General features: G+C 37.2%; 1 protein-coding gene across 10 annotated transcripts in view; it reads left to right on the top strand.

The window, feature by feature from the left end:
- Positions 1–22,852, top strand: part of Ncoa1 (nuclear receptor coactivator 1) — a 189,366-nt gene that overhangs the window by 127,642 nt on the left and 38,872 nt on the right. For all 10 annotated transcript variants that reach the window (XM_048353318.1, XM_048353311.1, XM_048353313.1 and 7 more), the window contains 5 exons: positions 1,094–1,189; positions 3,942–4,082; positions 14,197–14,344; positions 15,612–16,935; positions 21,620–21,800. In XM_048353318.1, the coding sequence (XP_048209275.1) occupies positions 1,094–1,189; positions 3,942–4,082; positions 14,197–14,344; positions 15,612–16,935; positions 21,620–21,800 (1,890 nt within the window). The remainder of the gene's footprint in view (positions 1–1,093; positions 1,190–3,941; positions 4,083–14,196; positions 14,345–15,611; positions 16,936–21,619; positions 21,801–22,852) is intronic.

The raw sequence follows: 22,852 nt of genomic DNA, 5'->3' as shown, positions 1-22,852 counted from the left end.
TTCATCTTATAAAACAAAAAGAAAATAAATGCATTTGGGAATCTCACCTAACTTACAAATCAAAATTTCTCACATGCATCCATATTTCTCATGTTGGAATTAAGACTTACAGTTTGAAAATATGTCATACTCTGTACTGAACCTAGTAAGTATTAGATCAGTTAGGTTCTCTACCATTCAGGCCAGCCTGAGCTATGTAGCGAGACTTGCCCCATATCTTCTCCCTCTCCCACTCCTCCCTCCCCCAACCCCCCCTCCCCCCCCCCCCCCCCCCGCCAAAGAGTTCTTTGTCAAGAACAACATGCTATTTCAGAAATAAAAGCTGGTTGTCTTACATAACTATCTGTATAGTGGTTATGAGAGTAATCTTTCCAGAATTAATTATTCATGAAAATAGGAAAATGTCTGCAAAACTCTATTTTACTAAATGTTTTCTTAGAGGGTGATAATATAGCTCAGTAGTGCAACATGCGCTTAGCATGTACAAGTTCCTGGGTCTAGTCCCTAGCACCCTCCCCTCCAAAAAACAAAACAACAATAATAATAATACCATGCTGTTGCTTACATCTAATCCAAACTACTACTTCAGTTAGCATGCAAGTACATGAGATTAATGAGTCTTATCTAGTTTATGTGAGCGTTCAGTAGGAAGCAGTACTTTAACATTTTACCTGCCTGTTTTCCATTGCCATCAATTTTATTTCCAATATACTACTAGATCCAGAGTGATTGTAGTATTATAATAAATCCTACAGCATGTATTGTTTTTATAAAAACCATTAAGTGTTTGGGTACCAATGACTTATGCCTATAATCCTAGCTACTCAGGAGGCTGAGGTCTGAGGATCACAATTCAAAACCAGCCCAGGCAGGAAAGTTCATGAGATTGTTATTGCCACTTAACCAATAAAAAGCCAAAAGTGGAGCTGTGGCGCAAGTGGTAGAGTGTTGGTCTTAAGCAAAAAAACTTAAGAACAGTGCCCAGAACTTGAGTTCAAGCCTCAGGACCAGCATATACACACAAAATTAAGTGGTGAATATAAAAATTTTCTCTACCCTCTCTCCTTCAATTTCTCCATTTTGTTTTCAACAGATTTCCAGTCATGCCTGATTTGTATTGCGAGACGATTACCTCGGTCTCCAGCTATTACAGGTGTAGAATCCTTTATGACCAAGCAAGATACTACAGGTAATCACTATAAAGTTCAGAATGTTCCAAAAGTATTAATAATGTGATTATGTTCCCAAAACTGTCCAAAATGCTATCCGTCCTCTGTGATATATTTAGCCTCTACTTGTTAGTCTTACATAGAAAACATTCTAAATAGTGGTATTTATATGATGCATTTTAGATGCTATAACCATTGTCCTGAATAGACTATTGAGAAGAACCAATTTTAAAACTATTTTTGTACCTATATTTGTTGGAGTATAAATTGTATTTTAAAATTGTGAAAGAGGGGCTGGGAATATGGCTTAGTGGCAAAAGTGCTTGCCTCGTATACACGAAGCCCTGGGTTCGATTCCTCAGCACCACATATATAGAAAATGGCCAGAAGTGGCACTGTGGCTCAAATGGCAGAGTGCTAGCCTTGAGCAAAAAGAAGCCAGGGGCAGTACTCAGGCCCTTAGTCCAATCCCCAGGACTGGCAAAAAATAAATAAAGTGAAAGAAAATGTTTTAAGAACTTTGGAAGATGGAAGACACATACACTTAAAAAGCAATGAAAATATAGTGGTTTTAACATTATACTTAAATATATTTGGCTCTTTTTTTCTTTTTTTTTTTCTTTAAATTTACTCAGCACATGTTGATTGAGTCCCTAGAAGTAGCCACCATATGCTTGGTGATTGCTCACTATCTGTGGCCAAGCAAAAACCAATGATGTGGTACATACACTCTGATAGTCCTGGTTACTAGGGAGACTGAGGCAAAAGGATCAGTTGAGCGTACAAGTTCAAGACCAACCTGGACAATATAGTCAGACCCCATCTAAAGAAAAAAAAATCAATTATATAAGAAGGGTGCCAGCAAGATGTAATAATTGACTGTGTTGTATGTTTTAATTATAGAGATGTGATGTGGTATAAATGAAAATCTATTTTTAAATTAGCTGGTCTGTAAAACCTGTCTGAAGCTCAAGCTGATACTGAGCTTTTGGGCCCCAAAGGATGAAATTGTGCCAGCTATCCAAAGTGTAGGTGTTGAAATTTAGTACCAAGGAAATATCTTGGTACAGAATTCTGACTCAGGAAACAGCTATAAAAGCCATATGATAAGGAGCACAGGAAGGTGTATTAGAAGAACTGAAAGGAAGTGGTAGAGCTACAGAATGCCTGAAAAAAAAAAGCTCCCTTTTGGGTCAGGAGTTTGGCCTAGTGGTAGCACAAAAGCCCTAGGTTTGATTCCTCTGTACCGCATACACAGAAAAAGCTGAAAGTGGCACTGTGGCTCAAGTGGGAGAGTGCTAGCCTTGAGCAAAAGAAGCTTAGGGACAATGCCCCTAGGATGGGGATTGGCAAGGGGGGGGGGGCGGCGGGAAGAAAGCCCCTTTTTTAAAAAAGGTTTATTTCAAATTTGACTTTCACCAAGAAAAATGGTTACTGTTATTTACAGTTTCTAAAATGGTTTACTTATTTTTTTTTAATTTTGATGGTATTGTGAAAATGTTAATAGTGAACGATCACATTAGGAATTGAGGAAATCCAGATTTAGACCACATTAAGATACCATTTTTTACCTACTAATTTGAAAAAAGTAAAGAAGCCTACTATCCCAAGTAATAAAAAGAATGCCAGATTAGCAGTCACTTTTTTTTGGGGGGGGGGGGTCTCTTTTGGTACTGGGGAATGAACCCAGAATCTTATGTATACATCTAATAAAACAGGTATGAAGAATCAAGCCAACTATAATTCCAGCCCTGAGGAAGATGAGGTAGGAGGATGGAGAGTTTGAGGCCAGTCTGGGCTATAATAGTGCACCCCTGTCTCAAATAAAAGAAGATGTAGCCGGGAGTTGGTGGCTAATGCCTGTAATCCTATAATCCTAGCTACTCAAGACGCTGAGGTCTGAGGACTACAGTTTGATGCCAGTTTGGGCAGGAAATTCTATGGGAGTCATGTTTTCAATTAACCACAAAAAAAAACCTTGGAATTGTTGCTCTGGCTAAGTGGCCTTGAGCACAAAAGAAACCTCAGGGACAGCATCCACTCCCTGAGTCCAAGCCCCAGAACAACGCCAAAAACGAAGAGTAAAAAATCACAGACTATATTAAATGGCTTCTGATTACCAGAATTTCCTCATAACAACTTAGGACATTTGATCAAATATGATCTTAGAAAATCACGAATCGACTTTTATAAAGCATATGTACAGTGTACATCATGCCTAGTAAATCTTAGTGTTTTCTGTTTTTCTAACTTAACTTTTGATGACTCTAGGCTTTATATTTAAGTACGCTATTTCCTGTAGTCCAACAGGAGATAGAAATAGAAAATCTTATTTTATCATATTCTTTTCACTCAGTTGCTAGGAAATAATTTAAACCAAAACAATGTATCTTATAACTGCCTGTTTCCCTAATAAGCAATGCAGCAAGTCATCAACTTATAAAAAGTAGAATCCAGGAGCAAGCCAGAGAACTTAGAACTACATTAGTCTCAGCAGCTTTAGGATGTTGTGATATGACTTCAATAATGCAACTGGCACTGAATTTTAGAATATGACCTTCTTATGCATAACACATCAAAGACAAAAACAGTTTTTTATCCTGCCTCTAATATTCTCCATTACCATATGTAATAAAAATTAATAGTGCATGCTAATGCTCTTGCGTGCTGAGTATCGAAAGAAGTGAGAAAACTCTTTCCATGGAGTTGTTAGAAATATGGGTGACTTATATCAAGAAGCTATTATAAATATAAACTTTCTTTTTTGTGTAGGTAAAATCATCTCTATTGACACTAGTTCCCTAAGAGCTGCTGGCAGAACTGGCTGGGAAGATTTAGTGAGGAAATGCATTTATGCTTTTTTCCAACCTCAGGGTAGAGAGCCATCTTATGCCAGACAACTGTTTCAAGAAGGTAAGGTTTTCTCTCAATTATTTTCTTTAACACTGTTCTTTATTAATATTGAATAGTTTCTATAGAGCTTAGAGCTTGATAAGTATTTTCTCCAAATTATGATTTTTATAACTATCAGATAGGAAAGGAAGAAATGGGTAAGCAAAGTAACTCATCAGTGGATCCTGAAATCCAGGATGCACATTCTCAAAAACAGGATGTCCTGTGACAGTCACTCACTCATCCATCCATCATTCATTCAGCAGACATGTATCAAGTTCCTAGTATGCACAGAACACTATGCATATGCCCAGAGTACAGTAGCGACTAGGGAGCAGAGGTTTTTCTTTGAGAGTTCTCAATGTACTGGAATATATGAGAACTCTAAAAATCATTGTGACATAGACTATAATAGATATGTAACTAAAGAAGGAAAATGTAAATTCTTACTTGAAGAATCTAGGATATCTTCAGATAGTAAGTGATATTTTTGTTTGGCTCTTGAAGGTCATTCCCAGCAGAAGAAGCATGTAAGGCCATTTTGGGGTAATGCAAAGATTAGTATCATGCACATTAACTACATAGCTATTGAAGTATGTATCTCCTGACTCAGGGTGAAATTCCAAGTTACAACCAATGCCCTGTGAAATTATTAGCTATTGAGCTGGGAATATGGCCTAGTGGCAAGAGTGCTTGCCTATACTTGAAGCCCTGGGCTCGATTCCTCAGTGCCACATATATAGAAAATGGCCAGAAGTGGTGCTGTGGCTCAAGTGGCAGAGTGCTAGCCTATGAATAGCTACTGTGTTCTGTAGACATGCAAATATATCCGTCGTTAAAGAATTAAATAATAAACAGAAAAGATAAGGGAACTTTTCTGAAATTTAAGGCCAGAAAGTTCACAAGGATTCAAGATTATGAGATTTTGATGTACTTAAAAAAAAAAGTCTTGGGCTGGGGATATGGCCTAGTGGCAAAAGTGCTTGCCTCGTATACATGAGGCCCTGGGTTCGATTCCCCAGCACCACATATACAGAAAATGGGCAGAAGTGGTGCTGTGGCTCAAGTGGCAGAGTGCTAGCCTTAAGCAAAAAGAAGCCAGGGACAGTGCTCAGGCCCTGAGTCCAAGCCCCAGGACTGGCCAAAAAAAAAAAAAAAAAAAAGTCTTGTAATTGTGTTAGTCTGATAGTCCTTTTCCAAAGCAATTTGTTCTCTAGCCTTTATATAACCTCTTTCTATAGTTATTTATTTAAAAAAAATTTTTTTTCATTCTGTCATCTTTTTTGGCTTTAACATTTTCCTTATAACATTAAATTTTCTCAGTCTATAGGTGATTTGTCATTCATTACATTTTAGGTCAACTGATTCATATTAGAATGAGAGGAAATAGTTTGCTTTTTCTCAGGATGGCATCCATCTAAATCTACAGTTCTAGTTACTTCAAGAACAGTTTCCTATAGTCGAGCAGTTCTCCAGTGGACTCCTCGCATGCCTGCTCTTTAGATTGCATTTTATCGTATAGAGCCAAAGTTTTAACTTTCCCCAGGCACTCTCAAATTAGAGCCAATAGGCAATGAATGCCATCTACTAGATGGGAGCTTTCTTTTGACACTGTCTACTCCAAAGTGGCACTTGACTGTTGCATAGGTTGGAAGTAAGAGGATTGTCTCCAATCACTGCTTAAAGTGTTACTTAGTGTGGTGTCTCTTTGCCTTTTTCCTTAATTTTATAAGGTAAGCCTTCCAAGACTTTGCTTAAAAGACAACTTTGTTTGCCTATAATTTATACACACTTCCACCAAGGCAAAAGCAGGTCCACATTATTCCTTTATTATGTGACAGATGTAATTAGACCATAGTTTAAGTATGTGTTTCAAACCTTTAGTATTCTCTATAAATAGGTTAATTAAAATATTACAAATAACAAACCCATCATTAACATAAAGCAATTTAGAGGAAAATGCAAAGAAAAAGAATTATAATCAACACCTTATTAGCCATTTCTTAGTGTCTTCTTACATTTCTTTAAAAAAGAATTCCCTGGTAGAAATAACTCCTATTCATATGACTCTGTTTTTAATTAGAGATTCATGACAATTGTCAAACAGCCCTCAGGATGGAGAACATGTTTTTCTGGTATTTTACATTCAGTTGTATATAGCCTGATAACACTAATGTGCAAATTACTTGTTTTAAAAAAAAAAAAAAACCTTGCCTGTTAAAAAAATATTGACCTGCACGCAAGTATGGTGGTTCATGTCTGTAATCCAGTTACTCAGGAGGTAGAGACAGGAGAATCAAGAGCCTGAGGTCAGGCTGGGGATATGGCCTAGTGGCAGAGAGTGCTTGTCTCCTATACATGAGGCCCTGGGTTCAATTCCCAAGCACCATATATACAGAAAACGGCCAGAAGTGGCGCTGTGGCTCAAGTGGCAGAGTGCTAGCCTTGAGCAAAAAGAAGCCAGGGACAGTGCTCAGGCCCTGAGTCCAAGCCCCAGGACTGGCAAAAAAAAGAAAAAAAAAAGAATTTGAGGTCAGCCCAAGTAAAAGTAGAAGCAAGGTCTTACTTAATTTTGTCTCTGACGCCACATTAAAAAATCAAAAGGCATGAGTATGTAGTTCAGGTGGGAGAGGACTTTCCTAACATCTGCAAATCCCTGACTTCAATCCCCAGTTCTTCATATATATGCATATACAAATATATACCTGCACATTCTGACCTGCTGAGTTAAAGTCTTAGATGAGGATATCTTAAGTCTTCAAACTAATGTTTAAATTTAATATCCATTGGTCAGTCTATCAAGAATGAAAAGAGGTATAATTTACATTGGTCGTTTTCTTATTGTCTCTTCTACTTAGGGGCAAGGTGAACAGTGAGACATTCCTATTAGAATGGTGGTTACCAAGAAGATAAAAGATAACAAAAATTGGCAAGCATGTGGGGAAAAGATACAAGCATGCTGTTGTTAAGAATGTAAATTAGTACAGCCATTATTCAGAATCATGTAGTGTTTCCTCAAAAACTTAAAATACAATTACCATATGATCTAGCAGCCCCACTTATGGGCATATAACCTATTGAAGTGAACTCAGTATGTTGAAGAACTAGCTTTATTCCTGTGTTTATTGCAACACTATTTACAGAAGCCAAGATACAAAAATCAACCTGTGTCCTCATCAACAGATGGATGGAAAAGGAAAAGGAAAATATGTGTATATACACAATGGACTACTATTCAGTCATAAAATAAGGAAATCTTGTCTTTTTTTTTTACAACATTAATATCTTAGAAGATACTAGGTTAACTAAAGTAATAAACCAGTCAGAAAAAAACACATGATTTCACTGACATGTAGAATCTAAAATAATTATCTCGAGAATTAAAGAGTAGAAAGATGACTGCTAGAGTATGAAGTGGTTGGCAGGGACCGGAGGAGGGTGGTCAGGGTAATGTTGTTCAAAGGATTACAGTTAAATCTGAGAAGTAAGTTTCACAAATCTATTATACATCATAGTGGATATGTCCACTATAGCTAATTACAACATACTGTATTCATGAGAAATGCCAGGAGAGTAGATGAGAGTGTTGTTCCCATGAAAACAATGACTAAGGTGCTATGTATGTTAATTAGCTTTAAATATCTACAGTAGTTAAGTACTTTAAGACATTATGTTCTACAAAATAAATACATGCCATTTTATCTGTTTGAATAAATTGGAGAGAAAAAAGTAGAACAGATTATGCTGCCATACATACACTACATGTATGTACGTGTGTATATATATATATATATATATATATATATATAATATATATATATCCTTGATTTTGTGTAAAATTTTACAAAGACTGATAATTAGGCAAAGAAAATTTGTCCTCCATCTGTCATCTTTTTTTCCTACTTATTAACTCACTCTGAAGGCAGCAGCTTGTATAGAATCCTAATATGTATGAAAATGTTTAAATTGTAATATAGTATTCAGCTGCTTTTGTTTGGCAGAGATAACTCATAAAGTACTTTTAAGGAATGTTTACTATTTCCCAGAGTCGAATTTCAAACTGTATTTAAGTCAAAGAATATGTAAGAATATTTGCATGGGCTGCGTTAAAGCTTAGAATGGGATCACTAGAGAAACTGTTCAGACTAATCGAAAAATTCATGGAAATGCAAATAGTTTGGAAATGGTTCTTAGCTATGTTCTATTCAGAACCATTACTGTAAAGGAAGGTTTGGGTTAGGATACTTCCCACAGTCCCCAGTGAGACAGATACATGTAGGCAGTGTTAACCAAGATTTCTTCATTGTCTATAGTCTAAGGTGTTTCCAGAGGAGTTTGGAAAATATAAACTTAAGTTTCACAATATAGTAATAGCTGTAACTAAAAAATAATATTTCATGTTTAATTGAGTTTGGAAATTCATAAGATATAGTGCAGGCATTTCGATTCCAGGAAGTTCTGTAATAAAGGGAAACTTTATTATTATTATTTTTTTTGGCCAGTCCTGGGGCTTGGACTCAGGGCCTGAGCACTGTCCCTGGCTTCTTTTTTTTGCTCAAGGCTAGCACTCTCCCACTTGAGCCACAGCGCCACTTCTGGCCGTTTTCTGTATATGTGGTGCTGGGGAATTGAACCCAGGGCCTCGTGTATACAAGGCAAGCACTCTTGCCACTAGGCCATATCCCCAGCCCCATAAAGAGAAACTTTAAACTTTCTTACTCAGATAAACTTTTCTGCAAAACACTCTTTCCATAGCAGTTATGGAGAATACTAGTCATGAGAAATGTTGATACATATAACCTGTAAAGAAGTTTCATGGAAAAGTTTCATTTACCTGTTCGCAATGATGTAATAGGTCATCATTCCTTGACCATGACATATTATTTGAAAAAGTAAACTAAGAAATCATAGCACAAATAATATAATCTCACTTCTATATGTTTTCCTATTTATCTAATTCTAGACGGTCAGCACAGTGTAAACCATGATTATTTGTGAGTGATGGGATTACAAATAACTTTCTTCACTTATTCTTGTTCATCTTTTTATTTCCTTAATTTTATAATCATAAAATATTTGCATTTTAAAGGAAATATGAGTAGAGGTCATAATATCAAGAATTTGGAAGTATTGCTATAAAATATTAAGTACCCATATTAATAATTAACCCAGAATGTTCTTTGAGGCTTGTGTAATATCATTAATTCCATGGTCCACATAACAGGATTAACTAAAAATCTTTTTATGTCAAACTTTGTTGAAATATTTAAAATAAGAGTTTTCTTTCCTCTTGTAGAAATTTTTATATAATTATAGAGTTTACTCCTTGCTACTTAAAGATAATGGTTTTGTTTTTACCTAATAGCAATTTTTGAGGAACTATATTCTTTCTGCATATATAGAGAGAAATGCCAGGAAGAAAAAGAAATCTCTGCCAGCACTGACTACCATGCCACACATTTTATACCTGTCTACTTAATTAATATCAGGAAATACAAATACAAATTTCAGGAAATACAAATAGCTCTACTTTTCCAGCTGCTCTGGACAAGGAAATATTGTTTACTTTGCTTTTTAGTTCAGTTAAGTCTTGTTTTATGGACAATCAAAACAAAACAAAAACAACTGTTATTTTGTTTTTGTAAGAGTTCAATAATACTCCTTTAATTATATCCCTGCTTTCAGAGTGGTCTGAAAAATTCAAAAATGAACCAGGATGTCAGGGATGAAGGCAGATTTAATCACACACGAGTAATCCCAGCACTCAGGAGCCTGAGACAGGAAGATGGTTTGAGGCCAGCCTGAATATACAGTAAAATTGTCTCAAAACAGTAGAAGTCAGAGATTAAAATACTAGCGATAGCCAGGCACTCATGGCTCACACCTGTAATCCTAGCTACTTGAGAGGCTGAGATCACAGCTCACAGAGGCAGGAAAGTCTGTGACATTCTTTATCTCTAATTAACCACCAAAAAGCCAAAGTAGATCCTGTGGCTCAAGTGGTAGAGTAGTATCCTTGAGTAAAGAGCTCAGGGACAGTGCCCAGGTCCTGCCCATGACTAGTCTAGAAATACATACATACATACATACATACATACATACATACATACATACATGCATGCATGCATACAATCTGTGTCCGTGGTGAAACTTAGATCAGAAATGAGGCAGAACCTTTGATTAGAATGGGATTCCTTGAAACCCACTTAAAGGGGAAAATTTTATGTCAGAGTAAACGTTTATCCAAATAAATCTGTAATACTCATATCTTAATTAAAAATATCTAATTGTTATGTCCAATCACAGCTACTGATGTAAATGTTGTTTAGGAATTAAGTATATGTTATGACTGTCCATTGGAAACTGCTTATTTTTTTTCTTTTTTCAGGAAATATTCATTCAAAACCTGCTCTTAGGGTTTTTTTGTTTTTTGGGTTTTTTTTTTTTTTTGCAAGATAACATCTAACCTTCCTACTTGATCCATTTTACTGATAAGTGAACTTCATGGAGCAAAGTTAATTTTCATTAAGTCCTAAACTTATAAATGAGGCTAGGCCTAAATATACTAACCTAATTTGATTCCTAAATGATCCTTTTTATTGATCCATGCTGCCTTCTTGCTTACTACCTCATTTTTTTGTGCCAGTCCTCCAGCTTGAACTCAGGGCCTAGGCACTATCCCCCTGGGCTTCTTTTCCTCAAGGTTAGCACTCTACCACTTGAGTCACAGCGCCACTTCTGGCTTTTTCTGTTTATGTGGTATTGCGGAATCGAACCTAGGGCTTCATGCATGCTAGACAAGCACTCTGCCACTAAGCCACATTCCCAGCCCCTCACTACCTATTTATCTGAACAACCAAGCACTAGAATTTTAATCAAATGAAGAGTATTATTGGATTTTGAAGTTATAAGAACATAGAGAGTGATTGCTCAGCCACAGAGCATGTGCAAGGCCCTATGTTTAATTCCCACCACTGCCCCTGAAAAAGTTTTACTATGTTGACTATCACCTTTAAGCAACATAATTAATCAAAAGATTTTTGATGTTTTAGTTTGTGTATAATCTTAAGGTTCCCAGATTAACCCAAGTTTCTAATTGTTTATTGCTATTTTGTAGGGCTTGTCAATAAAGAAATATCTCTTCATTAATCTTTCCTTTAAAAAAAAAAGTGTTAAGGGCTGGGAATATGGCCTAGTGGCAAGAGTGCTCGCCTCGTATACATGAAGCCCTGGGTTCGATTCCCCAGCACCACATATATAGAAAATGGCCAGAAGTGGCGCTGTGGGTCAAGTGGGAGAGTGCTAGCCTTGAGCAAAAAGAAGCCAGGGACAGTGCTCAGGCCCTGAGTCCAAGGCCCAGGACTGGCAAAAAAAAAAAAAAGTGTTAGTATGGAGCCTGAACTCAAGGTCTGGGTACTGTCATTTACTTTTTTCACTCAAAGCTGGCACTCTACCACTTAGCCACAGCTTCACTTCGAGCTTTCTGGTGTTTAATTGGAGATAAGAGTCTCACAGACTTTCCTGCCCTGACTGGCTTCAAATTGCAAACTCAGATCTTGGCTCCTAATTGAGGTGTAAGAATTTGAGTACATTGATAAGATTGAGATTCAGGGCTAGGGATATGGCCTAGTGGCAAGAGTGCTTGTCTTGTATACATGAGGCCCTGGGTTCGATTCCCCAGCACCACATATACAGAAAAATGGCCAGAAGTGGCGCTGTGGCTCAAGTGGCAGAGTGCTAGCCTTGAGCAAAAAGAAGCCAGGGACAGTGCTCAGGCCCTGAGTTCAAGGCCCAGGACTGGCAAAAAAAAAATTAAAAAAAAAAGATTCAGATTCAAATTGAAGATGATTTTATTGCAAAGCATAGTTCATAATTCAGCAGAAAGTAGGAAATAAGAATGGGACACAGTATCGGCACTTATTCTACCTAATAAAGAATGATAAATACATAAAACGGATATGAAAGAAATTGTAGGAAGCAGTGAACAGTAAGGTTGAAAATGTAAAGTGGTAGTCAGGTTGTTTAGAGCTGTGCTGCCCAGTGTGATAGCTACTTGTCACATGCTACTGAGTAGTCAGACTGACTAGTATGACTGAAGAAATAAGCTGTACATTTATTTAATTTTAAATATGTGTGTGTAGCTGCTGGTTACTGTACTGAGCAGTGAAGATTTGTAGGTTAGCCAGTGTTTTCCAGCAGAATGAGAAAATAAACGAGATAGAAATGGATAAAATGGCAAAAGTGAAATAACACCAGATATATTTCTTGTCTTCTCCAGCCCTTGCCATATCTTTAGCTTTATCACTCTTGTTAATAATTTATCTTAAGATGCCACTTTGTTGTTGATGTAGAGATTCTTAATGTAATGTTATATTTTGTTATAGCAAAAATTTACTTCTATCCATTTCAGAAAATCACTTAAGGCCTCTCATCCTTTATTATTTTATTAGATACTAAATTTCTCCATGCATTCTATCTAGCAAACATGTCAGTGATTTCGGTGAAATTGCCACATGAGTAAGGATTGTGTTAATTAGTCTTCAATCTTAATTCTTTCAACTAGGTTTATACCCTAGTTTTGATATATAGGCAAATTTATTATAGCCAAGTTATTGGTTAATTGATCATTTTATGTCTTTTACATGTCATTTAAAACGTAACTGAGCTGAGCATGAAGACACACACACCTGTAATCCACACACTTTAGTGTCAGGAAGATCTCCAGTCTGGGCTTCATATCAAGGGGAAAAAATTGAAGCCCTCTATGAAATGTCTTTGAAAAAACAGCTAGCATTTATATTTATTTGTAAGTCTTTTATGATAGTAATTTTATACTCAACTTCATTGAGTATGGGGGTGAGGTTTTTTTGGTCTTAATATAGCTAAACCTGTATTGAATCGCTCCTAAAATAGAATTCTATTGTACTGCTAAAACATCAGTAACATTTTATTAGTCTTGAATAGCTTTTACATATTTAATTAAACAGTTTCCTTGGTGGATAGAATTTTGCCTGCTGTTAGTAAGACAGAAGTAAGTTACGTTATTTATGAAATGATTACTGTAACCTAGTTTTTGTTCCTTTTATTACTAATTGATTTCATCCTAATTTGCTTAGTAAACTTCAAAATTTCAAACATTAAAAGTAATAAGTGTATGGCTGGGGATATGGCCTAGTGGCAAGAGTGCTTGCCTCGCATACATGAGGCCCTGGGTTCGATTCCTCAGCACCACATATACAGAAAATGGCCAGAAGTGGCGCTGTGGCTCAAGTGGCAAAGTGCTAGCCTTGAGCAAGAAGAAGCCAGGGACAGTGCTCAGGCCCTGAGTCCAAGCCCCAGGACTGGCCAAAAAAAAAAGAGTATAAAAGTAATAAGTGTATTTAGCTATATACACATATACATGAAAATTTATCAAATGAGACCCTCATAATTCACTTTCATAAGTGGGAATTTAAATTTGAGTAAGGCATTCAGTAAACTAGCCAAAACTTAAAGAATAAATTTTATGGTGTTTGGGCTGGGGATATGGCCTAGTGGCAAGAGTGCTTGCCTCATGTACATGAGGCCCTGGGTTCAATTCCCCAGCACCACATATACAGAAAACGGCCAGACGTGGCGCTGTGGCTCAAGTGGCAGAGTGCTAGCCTTGAGCAAAAAAGAAGCCAGGGACAGTGCTCAGGCCGAGTCCAAGCCCCAGGACTGGCAAAAAAAAAAAAAAATTATGGTGTTTGACTTATATCCAGTAGAGCTTTTATTTAAAAAGCATCCATCAGACTTGTTGAAGATAACATTTGAAAGTGAAGAAAAGTATTTTCTGCGGAAACGATAAATCTGAAGAACTATCCCATGGTAGGGCAAGCAGAAAGGTTTCTTAATGGTCCTAACCTGTGTGAAGTGGTACCTTTTCAAGTAGGACTAAATTAAAAGCCTATCATCAAGTAGTATATTTTAACTGGAATCGTTTTTCCCCTCAGATATCTGATATGTCTGAACTATTCTTTATTTTGAGTCTGAGTAGCCAGCAGTTGGGGGGTCACTGTCAGTGAGGTTCTCTGTAGAAATAAGGCCTGATAACTCCTTTGCCCAGCGTTCAAGCATCAGAATTTTAACTAGGTTTCTCTTTTGTTTGAAACAGTGATGACTCGTGGCACTGCCTCCAGCCCATCTTATAGATTCATATTGAATGATGGGACAATGCTTAGCGCCCACACCAAGTGTAAACTTTGCTACCCTCAAAGTCCAGACATGCAACCTTTCATCATGGGAATTCATATCATCGACAGGTACTACTTATTTGGAGAGCTTCCTATGAAAGAAATCAGTTCACATATTTCTTCTTAGAGAAAATTTTTATGGTCTTGGTGGCTAGGAAACAAATTCTAAAGTAGGCATCTGAGTAGTATGATGAGTATATAGTTAATATGCCCATATTAGGTTTTAGAGTTTTGTCACCAAATAGCTCTATTGTTCATAAAGGAAGATAGGGGCTGAATATGAATTTTAGGGAGTGAAAACAGAAAGATACCTAAAAATTACAACTCTCTGTATAAGAACTTACTGATCTTTTTTAATACTGTTATATTTATTTCTTAAAGTGCTTATTTTCTTTTGGACAACTTTATGGCTCTTAAGTTCAAGTTGACCACTTCTAAAAGAAACTAAAAATCATTAAGCTGTCAACTTGAAATTTTTTTATATTATTGCTTATAGTTTTTTTTCACTAAGCAAATTTTATGTTAATATATACATAGTAAATAATTAAACTATTCTTTTATGAAATGACTTATTCAAAATCTTACATTTGTAACTGTTAAAATTTTAACCTTAAAAGCAAAGACATTTCCCCTCACTTCATCTTCTCATCTGATGTTTTTGCTTATTGGAACATGATAATGCCAGTCACATCTGTTATCATAATTACAAATTTGAGTAAAGAATGCAATGAAAACCTGACTTCAGTGTTCTGGGAATTTTTTTTTTTTTGCAGTTTTAGTTGAAATTATTACTGTGAGTAGAATTAGCAGGGTTTTTTTTTCATATTGTGATTTCTCTTTCAAAACATCTGCTATGTTTGCATATCACCCTTTTTAATTTTCACATCAGTGACACAGTATTTTCCTTACCCAGTCTTCCTCTTTGGAGTTTAAATACTTAAAAGCTGTAACAGAGTCATGAATAAGTGCTTTATCATCAAAGGTGTCAGAAGTTTTTCTTTAATCAAAAGTATTATAATTAATAATACAAACTAGTTATTTGTAGTAAGCTTAAAATGTACATCTGTTGCATTTTTTTCACACACCAAAGATTGCTTTTTCACAGTACTGTAATGATTATTAAATTTAAGAGTCCACAACCCCTTTTCCCTGGAAGTGGTGCTGACTTTTCACAGTAGTACTGACAGTCTCCTGTTTTCTTAATTTTAAGTGATATAGAAGTTCTTTATTTAATAGCTTACTATTTAGTGAAGTTGGTCTTGCTTATGGTAGTATTGTCAAATACTTTAGTAGAAACATGAAAACAATTGAATAACCATATTTTTCCCCCCTCTAGGGAACACAGTGGGCTTTCTCCTCAAGATGACACTAATTCTGGAATGTCAATTCCCCGAGTAAACCCCTCAGTCAATCCTAATATTTCTCCAGCTCATGGTGTGGCCCGTCCATCTACCTTGCCACCATCCAACAGCAACATGGTCTCTACCAGAGTCAACCGTCAACAGAGCTCAGACCTCCACAGCAACAACAGTCACAGTAATTCTAGCAACAGCCAAGGGAGTTTTGGATGTTCACCTGGAAATCAGATTGTAGCCAATGTTGCCTTAAACCAGGGACAAGCCAGTTCTCAGAGCAGTAATCCCTCTTTAAATCTCAACAATTCCCCTATGGAAGGTACAGGAATTTCCCTAGCACAGTTCATGTCTCCAAGGAGGCAGGTTAATTCTGGCTTGGCAACAAGGGCCAGGATGCCAAACAATTCATTTCCTCCAAATATTCCAACCTTAAACTCCCCAGTTGGCATTACAAGTAGTGCCTGTAGTAATAATAACCGATCTTATTCAAACATCCCAGTAGCATCTTTACAGGGTATGAATGAAGGACCCAGTAACTCTGTTGGCTTCTCTGCCAGTTCTCCAGTCCTCAGGCAGATGAGTTCACAGAATTCACCTAGCAGATTAAATATACAACCAGCAAAAGCCGAGTCCAAAGATAACAAAGAGATTGCATCCATTTTAAATGAAATGATTCAGTCTGACAACAGCACTACTGATGGCAAACCTCTGGATTCTGGGCTTCTGCATAACAATGACAGACTGTCAGATGGAGACAGTAAATACTCTCAGACCAGCCACAAACTAGTACAGCTATTGACAACAACTGCAGAGCAGCAGTTACGGCATGCTGATATAGACACGAGCTGCAAAGATGTACTGTCCTGCACAGGCACTTCCAACTCTGCTTCTGCTAACTCTTCAGGAGGTACTTGTCCCTCCTCTCACAGTTCACTGACTGAGCGGCACAAAATTCTACACCGGCTTCTACAGGAAGGTAGCCCTTCAGATATCACCACTTTGTCTGTGGAGCCTGATAAAAAGGACAGTTCATCTACTTCTGCATCAGCAACTGGACAGGCCCAAGGGAACTCCAGTATAAAACTAGAACTGGATGCTTCAAAGAAAAAAGAATCAAAAGACCATCAACTCCTGCGCTACCTTTTAGATAAAGATGAGAAAGATTTAAGATCAACTCCAAACCTGAGCCTGGATGATGTAAAGGTGAAAGTGGAGAAGAAAGAACAGATGGATCCTTGTAACACAAACCCTACCCCAATGACCAAACCTGCTCCTGAGGAAATTAAACTGGAGTCTCAGAGCCAGGTGGGTAATTCCTGGCTTCACAAGAATGATTGTTCCTTGTTATTTTTTTTTCTTTCTCATTTATTGTACTTCATTCTGAGACCAGATTTTGATTGTGCTTTTTTTTCTTTCTATCTTTGCAGCATCTTCTAAGCTATTAGTATCTGTGGTTATAAATCATTTTTTAAAAAAGCCTCATCTTCTTAGACCTTTAGAAGACTACAGTATTAATATAGACATTGGAGGGAAAAAAGTACATTTTTCTTTCTTTACATAAAGTGAAGATATTTTCAAAAATACTTTCCCCACTTCCTTCTCCCAAGCCCACATATTAGGTCCAACTCTGAGTAAGGAGCTGGTGTCTCACGCCTGTAATCCTAGCTACACAGGAGGATGAGATCTGAAGGTCACGATTTGATGAGACTTGTAAACTCCAGTTAACCAGTAAAAAGTCAGAAGTGGAGGTGTTACTCAAGTGATAGTGTGCCAACGTTGGGCACAAAAAGCAAAATAAGAGCAGGAGCACCTGAGTTCAAGCCTCAGTACTGACACAAAATAATAAATAATGAATCTACATTTTAAAGAAATTCTCCAGAGAACTCTGATGTGTATCTTAGGTTTGAGAACCCCTGGTATAAACCAAGTGAGAGAAATGTGAGAAGTTAAACAGGGCTTCCTGGTTGAAGCACTCTCTAAGGCTGCTTTTGTTCTCATGTAATTCTAACAACTCCAAAAAGATTAGAGGGACTTGAATATTCTGGCTAGCAAAATATTACTTTCATATTAACAAGCCTTGAAGCAGAAGTAAATAAAAAACCCTTTCACAAAATTTTCCAGATTAGGAAAGTGTATGTTTAAGATGAAATGGAGCTGGTATGGAAATTAACAAGCAGCTTCAATTATTAAATACCTGCTGTGAACTCTGAAAGAGTATAGGAAATGATCCCTCCCTTTTAGAAACCTTCACACTATTCGGAGATAGAGCAGAGACATTCTCCAATAGTTGACAATGTATTTACAATGCAATTTATCAACAAAACTCTCAGTTTGAAGCAAGATCACATTAAGTATGTGCCAGGTCTTTTTGCATCTTCATCTCATAAAAGTCTCTTTCCCTCTGGTATTTGTCTTCTAGGCATACAGAAATTCCTGCTCTCCCTGAGTTAATCTGTGTTCTTCTGAACATCTGCCTTGCTCTGCTCCATCCTTTCTTTGCAAACTAATTCCAATGGCATCTGTCTAAAGCCTTCTCCAAATAACCCTAATTAGGCAGTTCTTTCCCCTCTGCTCTCATAGGGCTTTGTTTTGTCTCAATTTACAATCTGTTGTAACACAATTTTGACTGTTTCTTTACATGAATACTCTCTGGAGATAGGCTAAGTGTCATGTTTCTTGACACAATGAAGTTAATATCATTCTTAAGCAGAAAAGCAACTTCAAATAATCTGTGTACTAAGCTAGGCTCCTGTGGCTCACACCTGTAATCCTAACTTCTCAGAAAGCTGAGATTTGGTTATCTCAGGATCCACCCGACTCCATTTCCTAAATAACCAGCAGAAATCTAGGCTACATGCTTTGCACAAGTGGTAGTGAGCCAAGCAAGCAAACTGAGTAAGCAAGATGCCCTGAGTTCTGACTCCACTCTTTAAAAAAAGAAACTTTTAAAGTAGTAACTTTTTAAAGTATAGTGATCCCTCACCTAATGTGGGAATTACATTCTAGCGACTCCTTAATAGGTAGAAATCTGTAGTGTTATATAGTAGTAGCAATGTTATATAGTTGTCCCTCCCTATATTGCTATTCACTTATTGCTACTTTGTGGATTTTCACCTGTTTTAGAGTCTCTGGAACATAACTCTTGCCATAGATGCGGGATCACTATTTACATATTTTTTTAAAAACGTGACACAGTGAAGCCACAATAAGTGAACTGCAGTATAGCAAGGGATAACTAATAACTTTTTAAAAAATAATGTCATTGTGTACATCATGTGTGCTGGTACATATTTTAGCACCCCTATGCATGGATTTCTGTCAGGTTTATACCAGGGAGTAGAATTGCATGATTATAAGATACAGTACACATATGTAAGCCAGGCGCCAATGCTGCTCTGTGCTCACATCTGTAATCCTAGCTACTCAGGAGGCTGAGATCTGAAGATTGAGATTCAAAGCCAGCCCAGGTAGAAAAGTCTATGAGACTCTTTATCTCCAATTAAGCACCAGAAAAGCCAGAAACAGAGCTGTAGCTCAAGTGGTAGAGTGCTAGCCTTGAGCAAAAAAAAAAAGCTCAGGGACAACACCCAAGGGCCTGAGTTCTGCCCCAGGAACAGCACACATTAAAAAAAAAAAAAAAGTTGAATTTGCCAATCTTTTCTTTTATGGTTAATACTTTTTAACAATGTGTAGCAAAAAAAAAAAAAAAAAAAAAAAGGTTTAAAACTACCCTTAGGGGCCAGGCATGGTGGCCCAGCCCTGTAATCCTACCTACTTGGGAGGCAGAGATTGGAAGTATCATAGTTTGAGGACAGCCCAGGGAAAAGAAGCAACACTCTCCCCTGTATTTCAACAAAATGATATGGTGATACATGCCTGTCATTTCAGCTATACAGAAGTTTTAAGTAAGAAAGTTGCAGTCTACAGCAGAACAAAAAGCACAAGACTGGGTCTGGGAATATGGCCTAGTGGTAGAGGACTTGCCTTGCATACAAGAAGCCCTGGGTTTGATTCCTCAGCACCACATATATAGAAAAAGCCAGAAGGGGACCTGTGGCTCAAGTGGTAGAGTTCTAGCCTTGAGCAAAAAGAAGCCAGGGACAGTGTTCAGGCCCTGAGTTAAAGGCCCAGGACTGGCAACAAAAAGCAAAGTCCCTATCAGAAAATAAGGAAAGCAAAAAGGACTCAAGTGGTAGCAGTAGCATTCTTGCTTAGCAAGCATAAGTCCCTAAATTCAAACCCCAGTACTGCCAAAAAAAAATGAATAAAGGGGTTCATAACAGTTTTATTTATGTTAGGCTAAAAACTAGAAACAGTCCAAAACTGTATCACAGAAGAATGGATAATTATATTATGACATTCATACAATGGGATATTGTTCAGCAATGAAAATGAAGAATTACTCCTATGTATGATAATATATCTGAACTATAGAAATGCAATTTTGAAAGAAAATATTTTAAGAATATATGTAATTCCCCAGGTGCTGATAGCCAATTCCTATAATCCTAGCTATTCAAGAGGCTAAGATCTGATCATGGTTCAAAGCCAGCGTGGACAGGAGAGCCCATGGGATTTTTATCTCCAATTAACTACCAAAAAATCTGGAAATAGAGCTGTGGCTCAAGTGATAACCAGGAGCAGTGCGCGCGCACATACACACACACAATGAGCATGTGTGTATACATAATTCTATTTATATAATCTAGAAAGATAAATTTTATCACTAAAATTGAAGCCCAGACAAACACTTTACAGATTGTCTCAAAGTAATATTTTAAAATGAAGGCCAGTTTTCTTTTGTACATAACTTCAGACAAATGTAGAGATCCCTATTTGTTGCTGTTGTTGTTGGTGATACTGGGATTTAAACTCTGAGCCTTGAGTTTACCCTTCACTTTTTCACCTATATCTAGCACTCTGTCATTTGAGCCATGACTCCACTTTTGTCTTTTTGTTGTTTATTTGGAGATAATAGTCTCATGGGCTTTTCTGCCTGGGCTGGCTTTGAACCACAGTCCTCGGATCTCAGCCTCCTGAGTAGTTAGGAGCTTGAGTTATCTTTCTAATAGGGTCTCACATTTATACCAGAGCTGACCCCAACTACCGTTGTCTTTACTTAGGCATCCCATGTAGTTGGAATGATAGGTGCATGCTGCTAAGCCTAATTTTTATTGGTTGAGACATGGGCTTTCTTGAACTACTTTCTAATTTCTGCCTCTCCAGTAGCTAGAATTACAGGCTTGAGCCATAGCGCCTGACTTTTGTGGGTCATGGGGCTTGAACTTGGGGTCTGGGCACTGTCCCTGAGCTCTTTTACTCAAGGCTAGTGCTCTGCCTCTTGAGCCACAGGGCCACTTCTGGTTTTCTGGTTGTTAATTGGAGATAAGCATCTCATAAACTTTACTGCTTGGGCTGGCTTTCAACCTCAATCCTCTGTCCTCAGCTTCCTGAGGAATTAGGATTATAGGTGTGAGCCACCAGTACCTGGCTGACTATTTTTGAACTTTTTCTTTAATTTTTAAATATAAAAATTATTTTAAAATATATTATAAAATTATATTAGTATGGTATATTAAATTATAATAAATATTCATGCAAGATTTGTATAAATCACTTTTCAGACTCTGAAAATGGGGGGTAAATCACCCACAATGTCATCATAGCATAATACTTGTAACATTTCTTTCCAATTTAGGCTTTTTCCTGTATGCAAATTTTAAGTCATGATATAATAAGTACTATCTGTGTATTATAGCTTATAGTATATTACTGTTGTAGCATAAACTTATCAGCTTATACTATTTATCAATGGAATAATTGATCATGTAATTTCAGAGACATTCTAGTCATTCTAGTTATCTCTTCTTTCTTCATTCTCTTGGTTAGATTTGGGTCATCAAGTTTAAAGGGATGAATTCTTTTTTTTTTTAGTTGCTTTCTGGAACGCATATGAAATATTTCCTCTGTCTTTGGTTTCCCTTCTTAGTTTACAGCTGAACTCGACCAGTTTGATCAGTTGCTGCCCACGCTGGAGAAGGCAGCACAGTTGCCAGCCTTGTGTGAGACAGACAGGATGGATGGTGCAGCTTCCAATGTCAACATCAAGTCAGAGATCCTGCCAGCTTCACTTCAGTCCACCACTGCCAGACCCACGTCCAGGCTGAACCGTACGTGCTGGGAGCCACCCTTCACCTTAAATGCTTAGTGATATCATGGCTTAGCACTTACTTGGTCTCTGACCATCATTGCTGAAATCTTTCATTGAGAATGAAGTATCTTTTTATTTTGCCTCTATAAAAATATAGTTTTATTCAAACATATGCATTTATGTATAATATTTGTTTGGAACCGATTTGAGGAGATCAATTTTGTGTTATTACCCAAATTGTCCTGTAACAGAACATTTATAAATGTATTTATAATACTGAGACAGATTATGTCCTCTCTGAAAATTAGTCTTAGGAGTTGCAAAAACAAAGATTTCGTACTAAAATAACCTGAGCAAAGGCTTCTTATCCTATACATATTGCTGCTTAAGTTTCATGAATTTGAAAGGTCCTGAATTAAAGAAATCAGTTTGTGCCAGGCACCAGTGGCTCACACCTATAATCCTAGCTACTTGGGAGGCTGAGATCAGAGGATCACGGTTTGAAGCCAGCCTGGGCAGGAAAGTCTATGAAACTTTCATCTCCAGTAAATTCAAACCCCAAAATGGCGCTGTGGTTCAAGTGGTAGAGAACACTAACTAGCCTTGAGCAAAAGAGGCTCAGGATAGCACCCAGACCCAGAGTTCAAGTCCCAGGATAGGCAGGGAGGAAAAAAGAAGAAAATTAGTTTGTATTTCTGTAAACTAGCATTTCCCAAACTTTTTGGCCATGGAGTTCCTTCTAGAATAAGTTTTCTCTTTTTCTGTCTTTTTATTGTTATTATAATGGTGATATACAGAAGGGTTACAGTTTTGTAAGTCAGATAAAGAGGTACATTTCTATTTGGACAATGTCACCCCTTCCCTAGAATAAGTTTTTTTTTTATGGAATACTATTAAGGGGACTGTTTGTTAAAATTTATCATTATTGTTCTTACACGAGTAGCATTCTTCTATTTAAGAGATCATCTAATATTATAATAGGGTACTTCAAACTCATGAAACTAGGACTGTCAGTGTTTTGTTTGTTTTTGGCAGTCCTTGGGCTTGGGACTCAGGGCCTGAGCACTGTCC

Source organism: Perognathus longimembris, chromosome 8 (assembly GCF_023159225.1).
Source record: "Perognathus longimembris pacificus isolate PPM17 chromosome 8, ASM2315922v1, whole genome shotgun sequence".
NCBI lineage: Eukaryota > Metazoa > Chordata > Mammalia > Rodentia > Heteromyidae > Perognathus > Perognathus longimembris.
The sequence above is the reverse complement of the archived record's forward strand: the minus strand, read 5'-3'. Positions and strand labels throughout refer to the sequence as shown.